This window comes from Pollicipes pollicipes, unplaced genomic scaffold (assembly GCF_011947565.3).
Source record: "Pollicipes pollicipes isolate AB1234 unplaced genomic scaffold, Ppol_2.1 Scaffold_4881;HRSCAF=5763_pilon_pilon_pilon, whole genome shotgun sequence".
NCBI lineage: Eukaryota > Metazoa > Arthropoda > Thecostraca > Pollicipedomorpha > Pollicipedidae > Pollicipes > Pollicipes pollicipes.
This window is the reverse complement of record NW_023596576.1, coordinates 27,077,852-27,100,103: the sequence shown is the minus strand read 5'-3', so window position 1 is coordinate 27,100,103 and position 22,252 is coordinate 27,077,852. Positions and strand designations below refer to the sequence as shown.

The 22,252-nt window shown below is 57.4% G+C and overlaps 1 protein-coding gene and 1 long non-coding RNA gene across 2 annotated transcripts in view; both read right to left on the bottom strand.

Annotated features, from left to right (window-relative positions):
* Positions 1-2,247: 2,247 nt before the first annotated feature.
* On the bottom strand, positions 2,248-3,797 carry LOC119101268 (uncharacterized). The gene is made up of 2 exons (XR_005094524.1): positions 3,166-3,797; positions 2,248-2,845 (listed from the first exon to the last, which is right to left on the bottom strand). It is a non-coding gene; the product is annotated as an uncharacterized LOC119101268 (long non-coding RNA).
* A 191-nt stretch (positions 3,798-3,988) lies between these two features.
* LOC119100188 (lysine-specific demethylase 6B) overlaps positions 3,989-22,252 on the bottom strand; it is a 21,927-nt gene continuing 3,663 nt past the window's right edge. Inside the window, exons 6-21 of the mRNA XM_037223299.1 lie at positions 14,035-14,205; positions 13,427-13,467; positions 12,868-12,994; positions 12,219-12,317; positions 11,996-12,116; positions 11,579-11,642; positions 11,103-11,265; positions 10,324-10,573; positions 9,722-9,999; positions 9,170-9,323; positions 8,757-8,893; positions 7,970-8,083; positions 7,386-7,519; positions 5,098-5,306; positions 4,765-4,825; positions 3,989-3,997 (exon numbers count right to left, since the gene is read on the bottom strand). Of these exons, the coding sequence (XP_037079194.1) occupies positions 3,989-3,997; positions 4,765-4,825; positions 5,098-5,306; positions 7,386-7,519; positions 7,970-8,083; positions 8,757-8,893; positions 9,170-9,323; positions 9,722-9,999; positions 10,324-10,573; positions 11,103-11,265; positions 11,579-11,642; positions 11,996-12,116; positions 12,219-12,317; positions 12,868-12,994; positions 13,427-13,467; positions 14,035-14,205 (2,132 nt within the window). The remainder of the gene's footprint in view (positions 3,998-4,764; positions 4,826-5,097; positions 5,307-7,385; positions 7,520-7,969; positions 8,084-8,756; positions 8,894-9,169; positions 9,324-9,721; positions 10,000-10,323; positions 10,574-11,102; positions 11,266-11,578; positions 11,643-11,995; positions 12,117-12,218; positions 12,318-12,867; positions 12,995-13,426; positions 13,468-14,034; positions 14,206-22,252) is intronic.

The following is a 22,252-nucleotide window of genomic DNA, read 5'->3' as shown; positions in this document are numbered from 1 at the left end:
CCAAAATCATTTCAATAGCTAATATGGATCAACAGCTTAATGCATCAATTATGGCAAGGACAAGCACAGAAATACTTTACAGTTTTATTGCAATAAATAAATATGTCCTAGGCCCGAAAAGCTTTCACAAAGTTGGTTTTGTTCTCCTGTCAAATAGGAGGACCATGGAAAGGAAACAGCAAAGAGGCAGCTCATATACTTTACCCAAATTGGATGACTCATTTTCAAATCATGTTGCATGGCCAAACAGTTTGCTTAATAACTGAGAAATGACCAAGATAATATAACATGGAATAATATTCTGTCACATGAATGGCCCCTTTTACAGTGATGGTTTCAAGATCCTGGTCCGTGCTAAGCACAGCTTGCTGAAAGGACCCACATGCATTTACCATGATGAAGCATTTCTAATTCAGTTAACAATTTGCACTCATATTTTGATGTCCTATATAATGTAAATATCATCACAATATTCCAGCTTGACTTGTTTGACTTCATGCCAACCAGCCCTTGCAAATGTCACATAGGCATGGCTTCTAAGATGCAAGCTAACAAACTGGCTTCACACTGAATGTGTAAAATTAGCAACTGAGCTGTGGGTAAAATTGTGGGTAAAAAACAAAATTGGGCAACTTTCCAGAAATGATAGGTCAGCTATCAGGTTTGCATTTAATCCATGAGCAGAGCAGGATTTATCAATCCTGTTTTTGACTAATGTAACTGATAGTACATAATGATATTGCCGATACCATATGATTTCCAGAATGCACCAAGCAGCCTCCATATGAATAATGAAAAGTCATTTTCATAAACACTGAGCTTATGTATTGTTTGAACATAAATGCCACATCCACACAAAGGTGAAACAATAGCATATGCTGTAACCAGAATCTTGCACACACCTCAACCTGATAAACAATCTAAAAAACATTATCCAACCTTTGCATTCACGATTGCCCGGCTGGGTGCCTGAACCGCATAGCCATGTGTTTCAATTGTACTGAAGTGTGCCCTGGGACAGTCAAGCCGCAATGCCCAAAACGTGACTATTTGCTATGACTAAATTTCCTACTTCTCCACCTAAAAACGAATAAATGCTGCTTAAACGAATAGCTGCTCTTATAACAAGGTTAACACCCACCCCGGCTTCAACGATTGTTCGATTAACAGACTCACTGACCGCGATGCAAATCGACCGATCGTTCTCCGCGGCCTCTCACGAGCGGAGAATGGCCAGTGGCGGACACACTCTGCATACATTTCTCATTGAAGCTTTCAAGGCTAGGCGGGTCAATCCACTGACCTTCAGATCAATATCCAGGCGCGGCGAAAAATTGTCGGGAAACCGATGACGAGATCACAGCCCACCCGCTCTGCTCAGAGAACATCGAACGAAAACAAGCCGACGAAAGAACCGAAGTGACAAAGCGCGCTCCAAATGCCGCAAGCCGCATTCCGTGACGGTAGAGTTAACAGACGTTCTACCTTCAACAGCTGAGGCCTTCTACAACACGCTAAGTTGCTACCATTGTCGCTCGATATAGTTGTCTACCGATTTTTTCTTAGTGGAAAGGTTGGTGACGTACTGACCGTTCTCGTCCATGTACCGGGGAGCGTTATCTGACATATTAACGACCGGGACAGCGAGGGCGGGTTGCAAAGATACCACCGGCCGGGGCGTATTTCCGTAATATGAGTTGGAGGGCTGACTAGCAAAAAATGATGAAACACACCCCACCAAAAAAGGTCAACAAATGGGATCTCCTGGACCGACCCTTTTTAACTTTGTAGAAGTTAGGAGCGGGGCTAAAGCTCCCCAATTGCGGAGGAAACTACAGCCCCGTCCATAGACGTGGGAAGGAGTGATCGCATGGGTGTCACAGCGACCTTACTTTTCTGTAATAATGCGCATTAACCCGTGCCAACGCGCGGAATGTGGCCAAAACTAGTTCTGGTTTCCCACATTCGGAGATGCCCCCTTCCTTAAGATGACACCCATACACCCATGGCACCCTTACACCCATTCACTTTCCCTGTTCCGGCTATTTGGCGATTCGTTCACAATGTTTTCGAATCCGCATGCTCTTGAATGCGCGTGCCACTACAAGCAGTCTTTTTCCAGAAGAAATTGATCATTATCGTTTCCGACGTTTGGCAGATTTTGATAATCCGTCGAAGTGATAACAGAGATAACAATGTCCGCAGATTGTCGATGCATTGATTTTCACCTGAACGAAAACGTGAAGCTATGCGTAAAAATCGTTATATTTCTATAAACGACGAGTATTTTGTGAAATTATCTATGGATCATGTAACTGGTTGCTGACTGTTAGATCAGGTGAAAATTACCTCCAGAAACGGGGCACGACAGAAATCGTTACCATCCAATGCATGGGGCGCAAGCATGGAACATCAACGAACGCAACAACGCCATCCCGGGTCAAATGACGCGCCTACAAGACGAGACTAAATGGACCAAGTCATGTCAGACCGCAGTGACTAAAAACGTCGCAAAACGACGCGTTTGTACTCTGTTCGTCCCAGGCAGCACGAAACGATCGTGTCAGCACCGCAACGCGACTGTCACGGCGGCTGGCCGTGTCAACGCATCTCCTGATCGGTGCAACGCCGTAGGCTTCACCGACATGCACAACTGGTACTACTGGTCCCGCCGCAGCCGAGCGGTGCAGGCGCTGAAGGCACAGGCCCGCACGCAGGCTAGTGGTCGATCCGCCCCCATTCAGTCCTGTCTGTTGTGCAGCTTGGACAGGAACGACTTGATATTGACGGTCTGGAGAACTTGTCGTGAGCTCAAGCCCTGTGCGGTTCGGGAACGTTTCGCCTCCTGCCAACACACGCGATTGGGACTAGAATACAACGCTGTGCTGACAGCACATTTGGCGCTACGAGCACAGCGAGCTAGCATTGGGGTCGCAAAAGACGTAATTTAATGGCAAGTATCAAATGCCTGCATCGACGAACATACGAATGAGTTGACATTGCAGGTGCCGCGCGTCATTAGAAGTTGGCGCGCCCCAAGGCCCCAATCAAAAGCCAGAATGGGTACATAGACTCATTCATTCACGTCGTTCATGAGATATCCTCAATTCATTCATGCCATCTACCATCTACAAATGCGTACAAAGCTCGTCTCCGTCGGCTCACCAGCGGCGCCGGTTCGTCGTCCTCGCGGCTTCGCTTCCGGCCCGCCCGTTCGACGCGTCCGCCTTCGTCGGCGCTGGTCCGACCAAGACTCCGCTCCGCCGTCTCGCCTTGTACCGACCGGGCCCCTTTTTGCTCTGGGCGGGGCTCGCCTCGCTCCGGGCGGGACTCACTTCGCTTCGGAAGGAGCTCGCTTCGCCCCAGACGGGACTCGCCTCGCTCCAGACAAGGCTCGCCTCGCTCCAGGTGGGGCTCGTCTCGCTCTAAGCGGGGCTTGTCTCGCTCTGGGCGGGGCTCGCCTCGCTCTGGGCGGGGCTCCTCTCGCTCTGGGCGGGGCTCGCCTCGTCCTGGATAGCTCTCGCCTCGCTCCGAGAGGGGCTCGGCCGCCTGACGCGAGGGCCGCCGGTCGTTGTCGCCGTCTCGTATCTTCCCCAGCCGACCGGCGGTGGCCTCGTGGTAATCGCGGCGCCGTCTGACCTTGTCAGGGTGTCGCTGCCCGGCCCCGTCCCCCCCGCCGCCGTCGTCGTTGTCGCTCTGCATGTCATACCCGCCGTTTTGTCTGGCGTCCAGCCGGCTCGCCGTGCGGCCGTCCCGCGCGTCTTCACTATCCCGCCGCTGGGGCCCGCTGCGCTCCCCGTCCCCCTCACCCCTGACCCAGTGGTATTCGTCGCGCCTCCCGCGCGCGCGGTTCCGCGCGGCCAGAGGCGCGTGCCGCCCGCCGGCGCCGCGCCTCCAGCCGGCCTGGCTGCCAGGTGGCTGGCGATGGGCTCCACCGTGGCCGTTCTTGCGGTTTGGCCTCCTGTCGTTATCAGACCGCACTGTGACGTCACGCCCTCTACGGAGACCGAGGTGAGTACGTTGTCGTCCGCCGGCTTCCTCCGTTGATGTCTCAGCTCTGCCTCTCTGGCGGCCGCCGTCGTTGTCTCGCCTCCCGCCCAGCCGGTCAGTTGCCACGTCAGAGGGGATTCTGTGGCGATCACTGTCACTGTCTCGTCTTCGGCGATCGCTGCCACTGTCCCGTCTCCTCTCAAACTGCTCGACAGCGCCTTCTGCTCGGGCTCCGTGGTGGCCGTCGTTTCGCCTCCTCTGCCTCCCCTCGGAGCTTGCCTCGTCTACCTCCCCTCGGCACCGGCGGCGGGCGCCGTCGCCGCCTCGTGCGCCGGCCGCCCGGTCGCCGGCCATGTCCACACGGACGCCGGCCATGTCCACACGGACGCCGCAGTGATCGCTGTCGCTGTCCCGCTCTCCGCCCACTGCCGGCGCCGGCCCGCGGCCGGCCGGCTCCTCGCCCCCGCCCCCGCCGGACGGCCCTCTCCGACCACGCCCGCCGCCCGCGTCGCGGCCCGGCCGGCCACCCTCCGTCGGCCGCCGCTCGGCCGGGCCGCCGTGATCCACGAACATGAGCTGCTTGGTGGGGCTCTGCGCGATCTCGAACGTGGCGCCGCCGTGCAGCGTGCCGTCGATGGAGCGCGGCCGGCGCGAGCCGACCGCCTGCGGCTGCGGCTCCGGCGAGGCCCGCTCGGAGGTCAGCCGGTCGCCGCCGGCCGGCCGCCGCGCGGCAGAGGCGTCAGCACGGCCGGCGCCCAGTGACCGGGACCGCACCTTGGCCGGACTGACGTTGCCTACGCCCAGTGCGTTGTCCATCAGGTCAAAGGACGTCCTCCTGAAACGTGAAAACAATCAGCACTGGCCGAGATGCCATCTCAAAAACTGTGACAGTGGTGGCATGCACCAGAGCCCGCTATTTTGGATCGGCCATCTTCGTCAAATGATCCTGCATGCGACACAAACACACAACATCCGCCGCAAGCGCCAGCGGCGTCAACAAAGTCCGCCCGGAAAAGTGGGGGAGTGGGGGGGGGGGGGGCTGACGCATCTTTCGAGCGGGGGAGGCCGACTACTACAAAAAGGAGGCCGAGTGTGGCTGCCACGCACCTGGACGGAGCGGCGGACAGGACGCCGGCGAATGACAGCTTCTGGCGCGAGGCGGACGGGCGGCGGCGCCAGGTCTGCTCCAGCAGCGTGGCGCAGTCCGAACGCTCTAGCCACACGCCGCGGGGCTGCAGCTCCAGCAGACTGTAGAAAGGCGTGAGCGAGCAGCGCGCCAGCACCGCGTCCACGCTTACCTCCTCCTCCTCCTCCTCCTCCGGCGGGGGAGGGGCGGGCCGGACGGCGGGAGACGGCCGGGCGGCCAGTTCAGCACCGCTGGGGAGCAGGGCGGGCAACCTGTCTGGGGAAGGTCGGTCCGACCGAGAACGGCTTGGGAGAGCAAAGGTGAGGGGAGGAGAGGCAGGTCGGTCAAAGACAGGACGGTTAGAGGGAGGACAGTCAGAGGGAGGGCGAGCAGGGGAAGGGCAACCGGTGGATGGACGGTCAGAAGGACGGTCAGAGGGGGGACGGTCAGAGAGGGGACGGTCAGAGAGGAGACGGTCAGAGGGAGGACGGTCAGAGAGGGGACGGTCAGAGAGGAGACGGTCAGAGGGAGGACGGTCAGAGAGGGGACGGTCAGAGAGGAGACGGTCAGAGGGGGGACGGTCAGAGAGGAGACGGTCAGAGGGAGGACGGTCAAGGGGGGAACGGTCAAAGGGAGGACTGTCAGAGGGAACACGGTAAGAGGGAGGACGATCGGAGGGAGGACGGTCCGAGGGGGAACGGCTGCGCACCGCGTCCGCCTTCAGTTTGCCAATGTTGTTCCCATCTGGCCGTGGAGTGGTCCCCGCCGGCTCCCAGGCCCCGCCAGCTGGCTGTGCAGCCGCCGCGGCCGGCGCAGGCACCGATGGCGGACTCAGGGCCGCCTGGCGACCACCTGCAGACGCGCACGGAGTCAGCCCGCAGACCTGCACCGCGGCGCCCAACAAACACGGCACAAAAAGACGCTCAACGTTACAACGTTCTGTGCAGGGACACCACGCTTCCAGCGGCCCAGATGCGGGCGGTGGACTCTTCAACACAGACATGGCTCAGCATCCTCGGCTGAAGACGCCCAGCGTGACAGGGTTTACGAGGCATCGGCTCACTGCGGGGTGCGTTGACATGCGTGGCTGGCGTTACGCCGTGGCCGTCGTTCTCCAGAACGAATTCTACCGTGGAAACTCAGCAGCTCGGCCGAGTACGCGTTACTGACCCACGGCTGGGGAGGGGGAGCGACACCGTTGCTGAGTGTCACACCGCGTTACAGCAAGCCATTATCAACCAAGTTCTTGGTTGCAATGACATGCATCAGCTATAATGCGAGCAGATGGCCTACCTCCAGTGCGCTAGGAACAAAAGCTGCCGATTTACCCAGTTTAATTTCATTCACCAGCTTTGCCTAGCCTTCTCAAGTCGGACAGCTCATCGTCACAAACGCAAACAGTGGACTCGCCTTTTCGCCGTTTCGCCGGCTTTGGACTGGCCGGATATCCATGAATGGTGCGCAAGGCCGTCGCGAGAGGGTCCTCCTCAGAGGTCGCTCCAGATGGCATCGTACCCCCAGCTGCCCCGAGGCATGGTGTGCAGTTACCCTCGGCTCTCACAGGCGAGGTGTGGATGTCCTCGGCTCTCACAGACGGCGTGCGGTTACCCTCAGCTCTCACAGACGGCGTGCGGTTATTTTCTGCTCTCACAGACGGTGTGCGGCTGTCCTTTGTTCTCACAGACGGCGTGTGGTTGTTTTCTGCTCTCACAGACGATGTGTGGCTGTCCTCTGCTCTCACAGACGACGTGTGGTTGTTTTCTGCTCTCACAGACGACGTGTGGTTGTTTTCTGTCCTCAAGGACGGCGTGCGGTTGTCGTCTGCTATCACAGACAGTGTGCGGTTGTCCTCTGTTCTCACGGACGGAGTGTGGTTGTCCATAGATGTTCCTGATCGTGTTAAATGGCCTTCTGACTGTGCAAACTGAACAGGCTTCCCTGCAGGGCGAGCGTCGCTTCTGTCCACGGGCGGCAAACCTGAAGCCATCACGTGATGGTCGCCTCTAGTCGCGTATTCCTCGTCCTTTGCCGCAGGCACTTCACCGTCCACCTCCATCTCCGGTTCACTGTCACTGCCCGCCAGCACGTCACGGTCACCGTCTGACGCCACCTCCCCCCTGGCCTCCGCGGCACCAGCGCCGGCCGACAGAGCCTGCCCGATCGGCCTCCTCTCGCGCTCCATCACGGCGCTGCGCACGGCCCGGGTGAGCGCCGGCGGCGCGGCCGGCAGCGTCTTCAGCACGCTGTGAGCCTGGCGCAGTGTCGTCACCCGCTCGGCGTCCGACGACGGCGAACACGACGAGTCCGACTGCGACGAGGCCGACGAGGACGAGGAGCAGGACGACGACGAGCTGGAGTCGGCCGAGCTGGGCTCACTGTCGGAGCCGTAGGCGGAGGCGGCGGCTGCGGCGACATCGGGCGGGCGGCGGTTGAGCTTGGCCGCCAGCTGGCTGCTGCTGCCGCTGCCGCTCAGCTCCAGCAGCATGCTGCAGGCCAGCGCCGTCTGCGGATCGGCCGCGGCCAGCGCCGCCGGCGCCGACTCAGCAATGGGCTCCGGGCCGCGCGGCCCCTCTCCGCGACCCGCCGACTCCGCTCTGACGCCAGGGGCGCCGCCGCCGCCGCTGTCCATCCGCAGGATCCGCTTCTTTGGCGGGCTCTTGCGCGGAGTGCGGTGCCTGGTGGGGGACGCCGTCGGCTGCAGCGGTGGTGCCGCCTCATGGCCGCTGTGGGAGGAATTCTCGCCGCTGCCGACGGCGGCAGGCGCTCTTTCGGCCAGCACCGGGGACGTTCCCACCGTAGGGACGTCTGCGGCGGCCACGTGCTCTAGCGCAACCAAACCGCTTCTCGCCCCACCACCGACCTGGGCAGCACCAGCCGGTCCCGCCTGGACGGCCAGGCACGCTTTCCCTGGCACCTCAGCCGATTTCACCGGCTCCGTCTCCATCGCTGACTGGTCGATGGCCGCCTCTGCCGGGTCGGCTCCAGACACGGTGGGCGCGGGGCGAGCGGGCGAGCCCGGCACCGGGCCGTCCACCGCGCCGCTGCCGCCATCGTCCGCCGGCTGCTCCGTGTCGGCTCGCTGCAGCGCCGTCTCCCGGGCCAGCTCGCGGGCAGCAGCGCGCGTCAGACGCCGACCTGGCACCGACGACGGCGGCATCGGCGTCCGGCGACGCGGCGGCGCCCGACGGCGCGGTGCCGGCGCCGGCTCCGGCTGTGGCTGCGGTGTCGGCGTCGGGAACTGTGCCGCCAGCTGCCGCTCGATCTGCTCGCCGAGCTGGCGTCGGCTCGGCGCGGCGCGTGGCTGCCCCAGCGAGGGCGGCGTGGCCGGCGTGCGCGGCGTGCGCGGCGTGCCGGGCGAGGCCGTGGCCGGCGAGGCCGGCTCCGGTGGCTCCGGCGGCGACGGCCGGCCCGACGGGCTCTCCGACGGCCGGCGCCGCACGGTCGGCGTCTGGATCGGCGGCCAGTCGTCGGCGCGCACCGACGCCTCATTCTTGACGGGCGTCACCAGCGCGAACTGCGACGGCTTGCAGGTGACACGACGCGAGATCAGCGTGGGCACCACGCGGCGCGGGCCCGAGCGCGCCGCGCCGCCGGCCGGGCTCCGGCGCCGCGGGCTCGGCTGGCGCGGGCTGCTCCGGACCCGGCGGTGAGCTGCGCAGCCGCCGCCGGATTGCCTTCAGGTGGCGCGCGTCCAGCGCCGACGAGCGCGGAGGCGTGCTGAAGTCGAGCGCGCGCACGTGGCTGCGTCGCCGCGGCGTGCTGGCGCTCTGCCGGCGGCTGACCGGTGGCGGGCTGGGTCGAGCGCGCGGTCCGGTGGCTGGCGCGCCGCCCGCGGCACGCATCGCACCCGCCACGCTCAGCAGACTGGCCAGGCGTGGGCTGATGGCCTTGGGCTGGCGGGCGGCCGGCAGAGCAGCGGCAGGTGGCGGGGAGGCGGCTGACGGACCGGCGGCAGACGGCGGGGAGGCGGCCGGCGGATCGGCGGTACACGGCGGGGAGGCGGCTGGCGGATCGGCGACACACGGCGGGGAGGCGGTCGGCGGAGAGACGGACGGCTGCGACGACGGCGACGACAGCACCTCACCGGCCAGCGGCATGCTCAGCATCGGACTGAAGAAGCCGACAGCGGTGGCCGGGCCCGAGTCGGCGTTCGAGGGTGTCATAGCGTCAACCGGCGTCGTGCGGCCCGGCTCCGGGGTGTCAGCCTCTGCGTGCTCCGGGGTCGGGCCGGGCGAGGCGGCCAGCTCCGTCTTCGCCGCCGCACGGTCGGTAGCTGCCCGGAGACGCGCTGCCCGCTCTGAAACAGGCGCGGACCAACTGCTTCAGACGGCAAACGGCTCCGAATGGAAAGGTCAGACTGGCAGTGGTCTCAATTTCTGTACGTCTGTACACGAGCAAAGGTGACACGTCTCACACACAAACCGCGCTTACGCGCAGGCCCCATAATACGGCGCTGCAACGTGCAGATGACCTTAAAAGACCATAAAATACCCATCAAACACTCGGGAGACTACCTGGTGGAAAACACGAGACACCTCCGACGCCTGCAGCGGCTAAGCGAGTTCCTAGCCAGCCGACGGGCGGCAGGGCGCGTCGCGTACTCACCGTCCGCCTCCTTGATTTCGAGATCCAGCTCTTCCTGCCTACTGGCTCGCTCCGCCGCCTCTTGGTTGAACACGTCGAACGTCTGACGCGACATGGGCCGGCCGAACACGGTGTATGCCTGCAGGGGCACGCCCTCCACCTCACCCACCAGGTAGGCGAACGAGGGCCGCGGCCGAGCGGCGCCCTTCTCCGGCGACGCCGCAGCCTCGTTGTCCCCGTCCGTGGCTACCTGCAGCCGCTGCGAGTCGACGCTCGGCGCCGAGTCCTGCGAGTGCGGGCTGCCCTCGGCCGGGGCGCGCGCACCAGCCACCTTGGCGCACTCGGCGGGCGCGGCTCCGTCCAGCTCCGTCCGCTCGGCGGGAGCCGCCTCCGCCTGGCAGGCCTTCTCCGCCGGCGGAGGCGGCGACTCGTCGGCCTCCTGTTTTGTCGCGGCGGAGGCAGCGTCGCACGCGCCCTGCTCCGACCGTGGTGCACCTCCGGCACCGCCGTCCGCCGCCGCCGAGGCCGGTGGGCCGTCTCCGGACGCCGGCTCTGCGGGCCGCGAGCGGTGGCGCGCATGGCGCCAGCTGAAGCCGGCGCCGGCGGGCAGCACCAGGCCCGGCCCGAGCCGCGCCACCGCCGGGTCCAGCAGGCGCACCTCGTGCTCGCTGCCCACCCGCGTCACGCTCGCCGTCAGGCCCGTGTCAACCAGCACCTGTCCCAATGGAGGCGGCGGCGGAGGCGGTGGCGGAGGTGGCGGCATTGATGGAGGTACGGGAGGAAGCGGCGGCGGCGGGAACGGCTGGTCGGCGAACGTGACCCGGCGCGTCCCCGGCCCGGGGTCGCGACACGGAGCGGCCGGGTCGGCAGAGCCTGGGGGCGGATAGGTACAGGTCAACGACCGGCGAGAGATTGAGACAGCGGCACCGTGCCGTGCCAACGCCTGCAGGGCCTGCTAAGGCCGTAGCGCTTGGCACGAGCAAGGTCGCCTTCCACGACCGGCCCGGGCCCAGTATCGCTCGGGCCCTGGCAGTGTGCCAGGACGCGAGCTGTCAAAATGTCCAGCATTCTGAACCCTGTCAGATTGGACATGCATGCCCTCTAACGGTCTCTGTATGTCAAAGTAACGACGATAGGTATACAAACTCGCCAAACCTAACCACTCCGGAAGAAGAACGATCCCGGGTCGACGACGGGACCGCACCGGGGTGTTTACAGCAGCTGCTCCAGCGCGGTTCACATCAGCGTCCAACAAACCCCTACACATGCCGGTGAGGCGTGACCACAGCCCCACCGAGCCGCTGACGGGGCCGCCCGCACTGCCGACCCGCGAGCGCTGCGCACGTCCCCTGCCCTGCTCTGCCGTCGCGCCGGTGCTGTTGGCAGCGGCGCCGGGCCGTACCTCGCAGCACCTGGCTGAACACCGGGTCACAAGTGGTCTGATCGACGGCGCTGCGGATCGCCAGGTCCCGGCTCGGCACGGCCGCGTCGGACACCGTCCGGTTGATGTTGTCGGCGATGCGGTTCTGCAGGTCGGCGTTCGACAGCAGCTCGTCCAGCAGCGACTGCGAGCGAGGAGGCGGCCCGCATGGTCAGCCGCGAGCGGCACATCCGGGGCGTTGTTCATCGCTTCACAAGCGACATAAAGGACTCCTCGAAACTCGTCCGACGTCGTGTCGGCGACGTTCGTCAGCAATGGCAACATTTGTCCAGCTAACGCGCGATACCGCCAGCCGCTGTCCTCTTCACCTTCCCAGCAGTGCTCGTCAGGAGTCTCGGTCAACGCTCCGGGCCGGCACCACCAACACACGCAAACTGCCACTGTGATCCAGACTTACAAGCTGAGGACAGACCCTCACTTATCGAAGAGCAACTTACGGAGAAGTTCTCGATGCTGACAGCTGCCAAGGGATGTTCGCCGTCCTGCCCCATTTCATCGAGTCTGGAACACGTACCAGAGCAATCACAAATGCTTAAAGCGGCGCTAGTAGGTGGCTTGGTAACTTAACAAATCAACGATATCCATCATCTTCATTGATGCACATAGCTGACGTTGCGGAGTCGCATGTATGAACGTGTGATGGAACATTCAGTGTCATTCGTACAATCATACCTAGGCACCATGCAGCGCTAGTCAAAGTATCATGCCCACTGACAGCTCCAGCTAGAGACGAGAACGTCATCAGCCGAGCACTAGCCGCCGCTGTCTCCTGACCGGACACCACCGACGCGTCGCGCCTGTCCGTGTCCCGCCGCCGCCGGCGCGTCCGACTCGCGGCGGTGGTACCAGCTTACCTCTCGCCCGAGCCGCCGTCGCCGTCCGCCTGGGCGCGCTTCCTGGCGCTGGCCGGCGGCTGACCCTTACGCTTGGCGCGGTGGTCCGGGCTGTTGCACGTCAGCTCCGGCGACGCCGGCTCTGGCTCCGGCTCCGGCTCCGGCTCCGGCTCCCACCCGTCCTCCGCCGCGGCGGGCGGCTCCGGCTGCCAGCGGTCCCCAGCCGGCTCGGGCTCGGACTGACGCAGCGCGGAGGCCAGTCGGCCCCGGTGCAGGTACTCGGCCGGGCCGTACACCACCAGCGGCGGCGTCAGCGCCGCTCCCGCCCCGGACCGTCCGTCCGCTGGGCGACAGGCCGGACCAGGTCAGCGGTCGCACACGACGCGTGTGGAGATATATACGAGGTCGACGAACAGCGGGCACCGTCCGACAATACATGAGCTTTAGCTGAGTAGCTGCCCGGACGTTCTGGTTCTGGACGCCGGATGTTCAGAAGTGATCATGATTGGGGCTTAAAGGCGTGCCGACGGCCCATGTCATTTTACGGCCAATGTTCGGAAAGGAGGCCCCAGGGTACAGCCCTAAGAAATCTTAGTTGGCAAACGTAATACTATTTCAACGGGGAAAGAAAAAATGTTGATTATTCGCCCTTGACTTTGAGGACATGTTGCCAAGAGTAAAACGGCGATAGCAAATCCCGAAACCTCAAATTCCTGGGAATACCACTCCAGTGGGAACACCTGTGGCTCGCGCAGCCCGTCAGCAGCCACCATGCCGTAGACTGGAGAGGGAGGGGGAGGCGTATGGCAAGGCCACGGCGTGGTCTGTGCACCGGTGTCTTTGAGCCACGGCACTGACCACATCACCCGGTCACCCGGCGCACCATCACTCACCGATGGCAGCCTGCTCCTCACCACTCGCGAGCGGCGTCTCCGGCACCACATCCCTCTGCTCCCTCTGCTTCCTGAGCCGCTTTTTGCTCAGCGTGATGGTGCGTTTCCTGTTGGGCGGCGGCGGCCCCTAGAACACACCACCTTCGGTCAGTTTGGCCATCGCGAGGAGCACGCATGTCAGCTTGGTCTGTTCGTTGTTCAAGATCATGATAAACACCATAAATGGGAGGGGGCTTGCATGAACACGACAAACTGAGCGCATCGTCGTACATATCACCCCTCCCGACATGTAAAACTATTGCACACTTGAGTGTACCTCTGGGTGATGTTGCAGTAGCACAAATTGCACACACTTTCAATCAAATGTGACTTGTGTTCTGATAGTCGACTGGTACCAGGAACAATTAGCTCTGAACTGTGATAAAGCGAACACCTCCAGCCCCTTCGCCATAAAATGGGAGCGGCCCAGCCCGGCGCCCGGCCATACCGGTGGGGGTTGTTGCAGCCGCTCCAGCGAAGAGAGCGCCACCAGCCGGCGCAGCCTGTCCAGGAAGCCGGCCGGCGGCTCGCCGTCCCCCTTGCCCAACAGCGCATCATCCACTGCCGGGCGGGCGGCGGGCGGGTGAGGCGCGGCACGGAGCAATGGGACGATGGCACGGTGCCATGGGATGGTCACATTCAGGGGAGTTCGCGCAGCCCAAGGTCGCGGGTAACCACAGCCAGTTGCTGTATCGAAGAGGACGTACAAGGCCCTATCTAGGCATCAGGCATCTCCACCAGCCGCGGCCATCGTCAGTGAATGGACATTTTGCGAGGTCCCGCGCAAGTACATGTGTAGCGCAAGAGAACTTTCACTCGGACAAAAGACGTGACGCAGGAGAGCGTGGTGGTCATCCCCTGCAGCTAAACCGCATTTCACACAGAACATTACGGCGAAGTGCACTGGTCCAAGCCTCTGTTGCCAGAGTACCATCGACGAATAACCTCGAGTTCACGACCACTGTACCAGAACAGAACGGCGCGCTGTAATGGTCAGCTTGTCGCAAGGCGCTGAAATTGCTGCAAACGAAAGCGTCCACTGGAGATGGGAACAAGCGGCGCCCGTCCCCAGCGACGGTGCATTTATCCGGAGCGGGGGGGGGGGGGGGTCCGGGGCGGCGGACTTACCCAGCGATCGGGCCATGCAGAACTCCTCGAGGATCTTGCCGAGCGAATAGCCCTGGATGCGGGTGGAGCAGACGCGGCCGCGCACCAGCTGCAGACGCACCTCGGCCAGATCGGGACACTCGGCCAGGAACTGCTGCCGGCTGGCCGGGCAGCCCGACTCCTTCAGGTGACCTGTGGCGCGCGGCAGGAGTCAGTCGGGCCGCAGCCGCCCCACGGGAAGGCCGCAGCTGGGGCCAGCAGTCGGCTCAGGCCGCTCGGCAGTGGTCAGGTCAGGGGCTCTTAATGTTGGCACTGGTGTCTACATGGCTGGTGCATGCAACAGATGATGGCATAATGCTACAGCAAGAACGCCATGACAGGAGTGGAAAACCTGTCATGTCTAAGAACTGTCTCACAGAAGAGGTTTCAAGAACAGCTACAGCCCATTGTCAAATACTGGGGACAGATGATATGGTACCATAGCTGCACTAGCAATGCATGTTTTGTGGATAGCATGTCCATGGGCAATCACAAAGAGTTCCACAATGCACAAATGGAAGCACAAGACAGAATTCATGAGCTGGACCTTTGTTGGGAGTGAGCACTACCCTTAATGACAACATAATGTAAATTCATTTACAGCATATCATGCCTTGTGGCCTGTCATTTTGACAGCAATAACAGAACATGGAGACAGCTTAACCATGTAGCCCAGTTATAGATATGAGGGAGGCACCCACAACACAGAAGTGATCTGCATGATCAGAGGTTCTCACCAAGAATAAGCCGAGCAATCTCTGATGGCATCAGGTCCATGGCTTCTGACATCTTCACTGCCAGGAAATGAAAATATTAGCAATGCAAATGCTCTCCAAACTACCAGAAAAGGACAAGTGACTTGTGATATTGTTTCTGGATTGAGCTAATATCCCATGAAACTAGCCAGGGATGGTGTGCTAAGACAGGTTGGCTTTTTAGCATCACAGTTTGTTGGTGGAAAACTGGAGCATGCAAACTGGCGAAACAAAATATGCACATTTACCTTGAAATAAGTTGTCTTCCATCAAAGCTTTTACTTTTATTGAATTGGCATCCAAAAATAAAACAAAGCATGCTCTTGTTGTCCACTGGGACTAATGGGCAAAGCACCCTTTCAGTTTTGCTTTTACTCTTGTACTAGAGCAACTGGAAATTGGCACCACTCATTGCAGACCAAAATAATTTTTAACTGCATGCATTTATATCAGACAAACCTTCTACAAGAATCATTAGTGCACACTGCCACATGTGTCAGCTTGTGTGCTGTGCACATGATGCAAGATGAGATGCCATGGACAAGTGGTGTATCAACTTGTACTTTAAGTACACAAAAGGCTTAATCCCAATTCCCTTCTATTTCTGTCAAAATAATATTTGATGACAATACTTTGCAAGGATTACAGTCATACACATGGATAGGTACCATGCAAATACAAAACCAATTCTTTCTGAAATTCCCTTAGAATATTCAAACAGCTTTCAATTCAATCATTCCAAAATTTTTGTCCTCCAAAAATTTTTCAACTCTGACCACAAGTCCCAAAGCCATGAAATAGTCCCACTCTTGAACTTTGTCTTTGACTGTCACGCTACAGGCTGAACACCGCAGTGAGGAAGCACTGCTAGGTAATGCCTTCCAACCACCACCTCTGTGTGATGACAATCTTAGCAAAATTGCTGGTGTGAAGAGGAAAACCCTGGGAAAAGAAGATACTAAATGAAGCAGGAAGATGCCATTCATTTGCATTTTTCACCTGAAGCACAACATTTTGGTGAGCCCAGGTACTTTCATGTACATATTCATTACATAGGCTCAAGGCATGACAAGGGCATGACACATGATGCAGGAACATTATGCAGGCATAACAATAATATCTCTAAAGATTACAAACCATGAAAAGTCACCATTGGCCAGAAAAATGAATACCTCTAAAGATAACAAACTATGAAAAGTCACCATTGGCCAGAAAAATACATCACTTTTTGAAGGCATTCTCTGTGCATCATACTAAATCTTGAACTTGGATGACTGCATCAAATCCCACAGTTCAGCATCCAATTAAGGGACTATCAAGCTCTTGATGTTTCCGGAAAAGCTAGGGGCACAATCATGATGTGCTATGTGTAACATGCTACACTCGTTGAGCAACATTGCTTATCACAAAGTTATTTTGAGGATGAAGCAAAACAACAATGGTACAAGAACCAAATATATGCACAGCCATCATTTGACACTTCATGGCACCTATACACATTGTGTACACTACCCACACACCACCATGAATGATGAAATGCTACAAGATGCAGCTGGTGCATATTACATCTGAGCAAAATTTCCAACAACATTAATTAATCCATTAAAATGAGCTATCAAAATTGCTCATACAAAACTAACAGCACTACCATTATTGCAAGCAAGCAATCAAATATGAAAAGCAAATAATTCCATATATTATTGAGAGGTTCACACACACATTGGCCTCTAGGGGAGCATGCCCTTTGTATTACATGTATTACAAAGTATGCAGATACACATGAACTGTCCAAAGTTGAGGTAGACCACTACAACCAGCAAAACTTGACAAAATGAGAACATGCTTTCTTTTGTTTAGGCCATGCATGGAGCATGCATGGAGCTGCCAAAACACACAATAAATCAAAAAAATCAGCCCCAATATACGGTTTAACTTGATCAGTTGCACAATGTTGACATTTGGGTCACTCACTGGTCATGTGTTCCTTTTCTTTGACTCACATGCTGAAATTCTTGTTTAACTACAGCTTTCAAAGTCTACAAAAGAACACATGGACATCACACCACTTCTGTATAAAACATGTGCAGAAATTTAAGATCCCTACAACTGTATTACCACCAAAATGGACAGATTGCCACCTGGCGGGTTGGTTCATGTCAGATGTTCAATTGTCATGCCTACAGCCCAGCCCCCAAAACAATAACATCTGTCTACCTGTGAAAGAGAAGTTCACATCTACTTGCAGACTTGTACAACACTTCAGCCTGTTTCATCTAGACATAGAGGATCGTGACCCTAATAAAATAAGCACATCCCGCGAGGCAAACCCCAGCCCTCACCGCTCGAGCGCATCACACCGCCGCTTAGCATCACAAATGCGCGGGTAAATTGTTGCGCAACTGCATTGCGCCTTTTTTAGTGGCCTCATCTCAACAGCAGACTCAGCTTTTCACCAGCGCTGTAGCTACGCTGACGTCACTGGTGCCAACACTTGAATGCAGCGTAGCCGTCAGCCGTGCTGCGTAACGTTGCGGGGCGGCCAGGAACATCGGAAATTGTTGTACAAATAAGTAGTAAACTGTAAGCGTAAACTGCAAATACACGGCGAGCCGATGATGTAGAACTGAAGGGCGAGTGTGATGTCGTGATTTGCAACCCTATACTGCAAACCAGTAGAGGGAGTGTTCCACATTCGAAGGCATTGAAGTAAATATGAGACGTGACGAAAGAAGCTCACTTATAATTGTATGTATGCGAGCGGGATTGACTGTATTAAACAACAATGTGTCTTAATTTAGCAAATGCTACTCAATACGTCATTGTTTCATTGCGTCATGCAACGTTTGTATAACGTCGAGATGCTGCCGGTGGTGATTTGGTTTTTAAGGGTGCGTCGGCATCGGGGCCATTTGGCGCCCACTCGATGACGGTTATCCACCTCTGCGACGACGCGATAAGTATGTTGTCAACTAATAACAGGTAGTATCACTGGCGCACTTACACTGAGGGGTGAGTGAAAATGACGTCAAAGTCAATGTGTGTTAAAAATGCGAGTATATCTCCAAGTTCACCATATGGGTCTCAACCGAGTAACCGATGAAGGGCCGCTGGGGGAAAAAAGCGTACTTAAGCGCTGCTAAAATGGCAAACAGTTCTGAGGAAAAACTGACATGTGCTGCGGGAGGCATAGACCTACGGTATGGTCACCGCAAACAAATCCGCAACCCGTTCCTGTTGAGCCCTTGAACCCATCGGTAAATATTTGTAATGAGTTCGCGTATTGTGAGATCTGTTCCAACGAATAGGTGAGGAAATCTCGTGGTTAAGTGCCATTTTTATGATGCTGACAAAGTTCCAAATCATACTTCAGACTCAGACGTCTCCACGGAGCTGGGTCCCGAAGAGTGTGCGGGGCAATGTCATCCAGCGTAATATCCGCCTCGTCCAGCCGGTCCCGGACGCGCAGGCACATCGGCTGCGCTGACGTGGGCCGCCCCCTCAAGAAAGAACGGATTAACGTCTGAGAGAAGATGAACTTAAAGGCTGGGTGGTCCGGAAATTGTGAAACCTTTGTGGCGTAATTCAAAGTAAGTCGTTGTCTCCTAAGAGGCAAGGGCGGTTCATTCGCTTCCACCAGCAAGTTTCTTGTTCCGGTCGTACGAAACGCCCCAGTAGCTACACGAACACACGTATGGTGGATTGTGTCCAAAACCTGCTTTGAAGATGTAGGAGCACTATCGTAAACAGGACTAGCATAATCGATGATCGAATTAGGGCCCTATACAAGTTCAACAGGGTGCTTCTGTCGGCCCCAAAGGTCATACGACACATTACTTTCATGAGGTTCATGCGCTTCAAACACTTAGTCTTAACCATCTTAAAGTGCTGCTTAAACGTGAGCCGACGGTCAAACGTGAGGCCCAGGAAACAGATGTCGTTACAAACTGGGATAGTGGCATTATAGAGTCGCAACTCCGGGTCTTTACAGCCTCTAATCCGTGAGCAGAAGTGCATACACTAAGTCTTGGTGGTCGAAAATTTGAAGCCATTCTTAAGGCTCCACTCAGTTAGTCAAATCAGGCATAACTGAAGCTGCCTCTCAGCAGACGTCGTTGTGGATGCTGCACACCAGATGGCAAAGTCGTCCACAAACGGTGACCGACTAATGGTAGGTGGCAGACAGTCGGCGACATCATCGATCATCAGCGCAAACAGGGCTACGCTAAGGACGCTCCCTTGAGGAACACCGTTCTCTTGTCCACAGCGATCGGATAGCATGCCACCCACTCGGACGCAGAAAAATCAACGACGTAAAAATGTTTCAATGAAGAGTGCCATGTGACCTCGGAGTTCACACTTGTGTACTTTGCTTAGAATGCCATAGCGCCAGGTGGTATCATAAGCCCGCTCAATGTCCAAGAAGACTGCTATCGTGTGACGTCTTTATTTAAAAGAATGTCGTATAGCTGTGTCTAAGATCGTTAAGTGGTCAACAGTGCATCAGGTCCTTCCGAAACCTGCATTGCACTCTGGAAAGACAGCCGTGGGTTTCAAGGTACCACATGAGACGATCATTCACCATCCTCTCTAGCACTTTGCATAGGGATGAAGTCAGCGAAATTGGGCGGTAGTGCACTGGGTTGGAACCATTCTTTCCGGGCTTCCGTATCGGGACTATAATGGCCTCCCGCCACGACTCCGGGAAGTCATCTTGCAACCATATGTAGTTGAAAAGTTCAAGTAAGGCATGGAGGGACTCCTTCTTTAGGTGATTCAGCATATCATTGTGGACTTCATCCATTCCAGGCGACACACTCCTAGATCTCTTAAGAGCAGTACAGAGCTCCATGACAGTGAATGGTTGGTTGTACTCATAAATCTCTGAGTCAGGAATTCTAAAATTGATTGCCGTCTTCTCACTTTGTTCCTTGTAACGAATAAAGGTGGGTCGTCTGTTCCATGTCGGCACCTTTCTGCAAATGCGAGACCTATTTTGTCGGAAACTTCCTGTTTGTTCAATATCGTGATTCCCGCCACTTTCAACACCGGAACTACAATGCAGACGCTCCTACCGGAAATGCGACTAACTCGCTGCCACACTGCACTCAGTGGGGTGTGACGATTTAAACCATTTACATATTCCCCCCATGATGTACACTGTGCCTCGCGTATTGTGCGTTTCGCAAATGCCCTGACCTTTTTAAAAGCGATGAGGTTGTTGGTCGTTGCAGAACGCTTGAAATCCCTGAACGCCCGCTTCCGCTTAAGAATTGCCGCCTTGCAGTCCTCTGACCACCAGGGAACAGGGATCCTGCGCGGCTCAGGTGATGTCAAGGGAATGCAAGACCTTGCAGTGTCGACAATTGTGGATGTCACTTGTTGTGCAAGAGACGTTGCATTGCCGTCCTCGGTCGGCTGCACTCTAATATGGCACTCGTCAGTAAACCTTTGCCAGTTAACACGTCGAAGGTTCCAGCAGGAAGGCCTCCTGCCTGGGTGTCCAGCATTCATCCCAAGCCATATTGGGAAATGGTCGCTCCCATATGTAGTGCTCTCAACGAACCAAGACAACCGACAGAAAAGGGACGAGGAGCAGATAGAAATATCTATCACTGAAGTAGTGCTGGACGGCAGAGATATATGGGTATGCCGGCCGGTGTTAACAACACAAAGATTATTTGTATTCAGCAAACGCTCAAGATGTCGGCCTCGGCGGCTTCTGTGACTGCAGCACCACGAAGGGCTATGGGAGTTGAAGTCACGTAGCAACAAGAACGGCGATGGAAGCTGATCGAAGATGGACTGTAGTATCGAATGCGGTACTTCCTCAGCAGTAGGGAGGTAGATAGAACAGATAATCAGCCTCAGTGACCCAAGGTCGACGACGACAGCAACAGCTTGAAGGTCAGTGTTAAGGCTTACAGGAGAACACGGTAACACCGTAATGAACTAAAACCGCCACCCCACCATGGGCGATCGTGTCAGTTCTCACGTCTTTCCGAAAGATGCTGTAACATTTGATGTTAATGTGGGTATCATCAGATACCTTTGTTTCTTGTAAGCATGCCACAACCGGGTTATGATAAGATAAGAGTGTGTGTAGGTCCGACATGTTGGCCCTCAAGCCACGCATGTTCCATCGTAAAAACGTCAGTGGCATGCTGGGTATGCTTGTATGTGGGGTGTGCGGTTGAAATCCACCGGTATAGCTTACATCTGCTTTAAGAGTTCACCTAGGATTTTGCATTAAACAAATCTCCCTGGCGACGCTCTACTTCAGTAGAGGTAGGCCGGACCCTTGGCCGAGCTTTGGGACTTCTACCCTCCGTAGGCGACGTCGGCCAAGGAGGGGCACGCTTTGTTGCACGACCTGCCACCGGGGACTGCAGGGTAGGCCGACCCGAAACCCCGTCTCCAGGTGGAGGAATGGGAGGCGGACCCATTGACCCTCCCGGTGAATGGGGCGGAGTCGACAGAGGAAGCCGGTCCCCCGTCTGCTGTGCAGACGCCGACCTGGTGGCGCGCCCTGCAGGGCCAAGGTCCAGAGAACCCGGACGAACAAGTTTCAGAAGGGCGGCTCCGGGAGGGGGGACGACTGGGGGATGCCGAACCTTGTCCGGCTGCCGTGAGCCGGGGGGGCCGGCGCTCCCGGCAGGGCCACTAGCTGGGGAGCCAGAGGGAGGGGAGGGGGGGCAGCTCTCGTAGCGCCCCTGTGCCAGCGACGAAAGATCCCGTCGTAGCTGGTATGGATGGAGGGGGAGATGCAGCCCGGGAGGGCGTGTCTTCAGCACGGGCTGGGCCGGGGTGTGATGATCGGGGGTGAAGTCCACGACCTCGCTGGACCGTGGTCCATCCCCCGTTCCCGGGTCGCAACCCAGCCCCGGGCTCTGGCAGCTCCACCAGGGGGTTCCGACCCCATAGGCTGAGCTTCTCTAGCGGCGGCCAATGCCGCAGGTGGATTCTTTTCCGGAGGATCCGACTTCCGGTACGACGGAACAGCAGATCCAGTTGATACAAGTGTGCTTAGTATCAGCTGTACAAACTCGCCTACAGTCATGCCTTTGAAATCATCAAGTCCACTCAGTTTCAGTACCCCGTTGGCTGCGGGTGTAACTTGGGCTAAATTTCTTGCCGGATTGGTAAGGGCGTCTTTGTATGTCCTTGTGGTGGTCGCATCGTTGTGTCGGCGTTGGGCCTCCCGAAACGAGACTTCTTCCTTCACTTTTATGTTCAGGACAGCTTTCGCTGACAAGAAGGACTGGCAGCTGAGATACGACGCCACGTGACCCTGACCACAGTTGACGCATTTCACGGCTTCTGATTTACACTCAGAGTGTTGGTGACCTATTTCCGCACACCTTCCGCATCTAACTTCTTTCCAGCACTTGTCCGTGAAGTGACCATACGTCTGGCATCGGTAGCGTCGGACGGGATCGGGTACACAG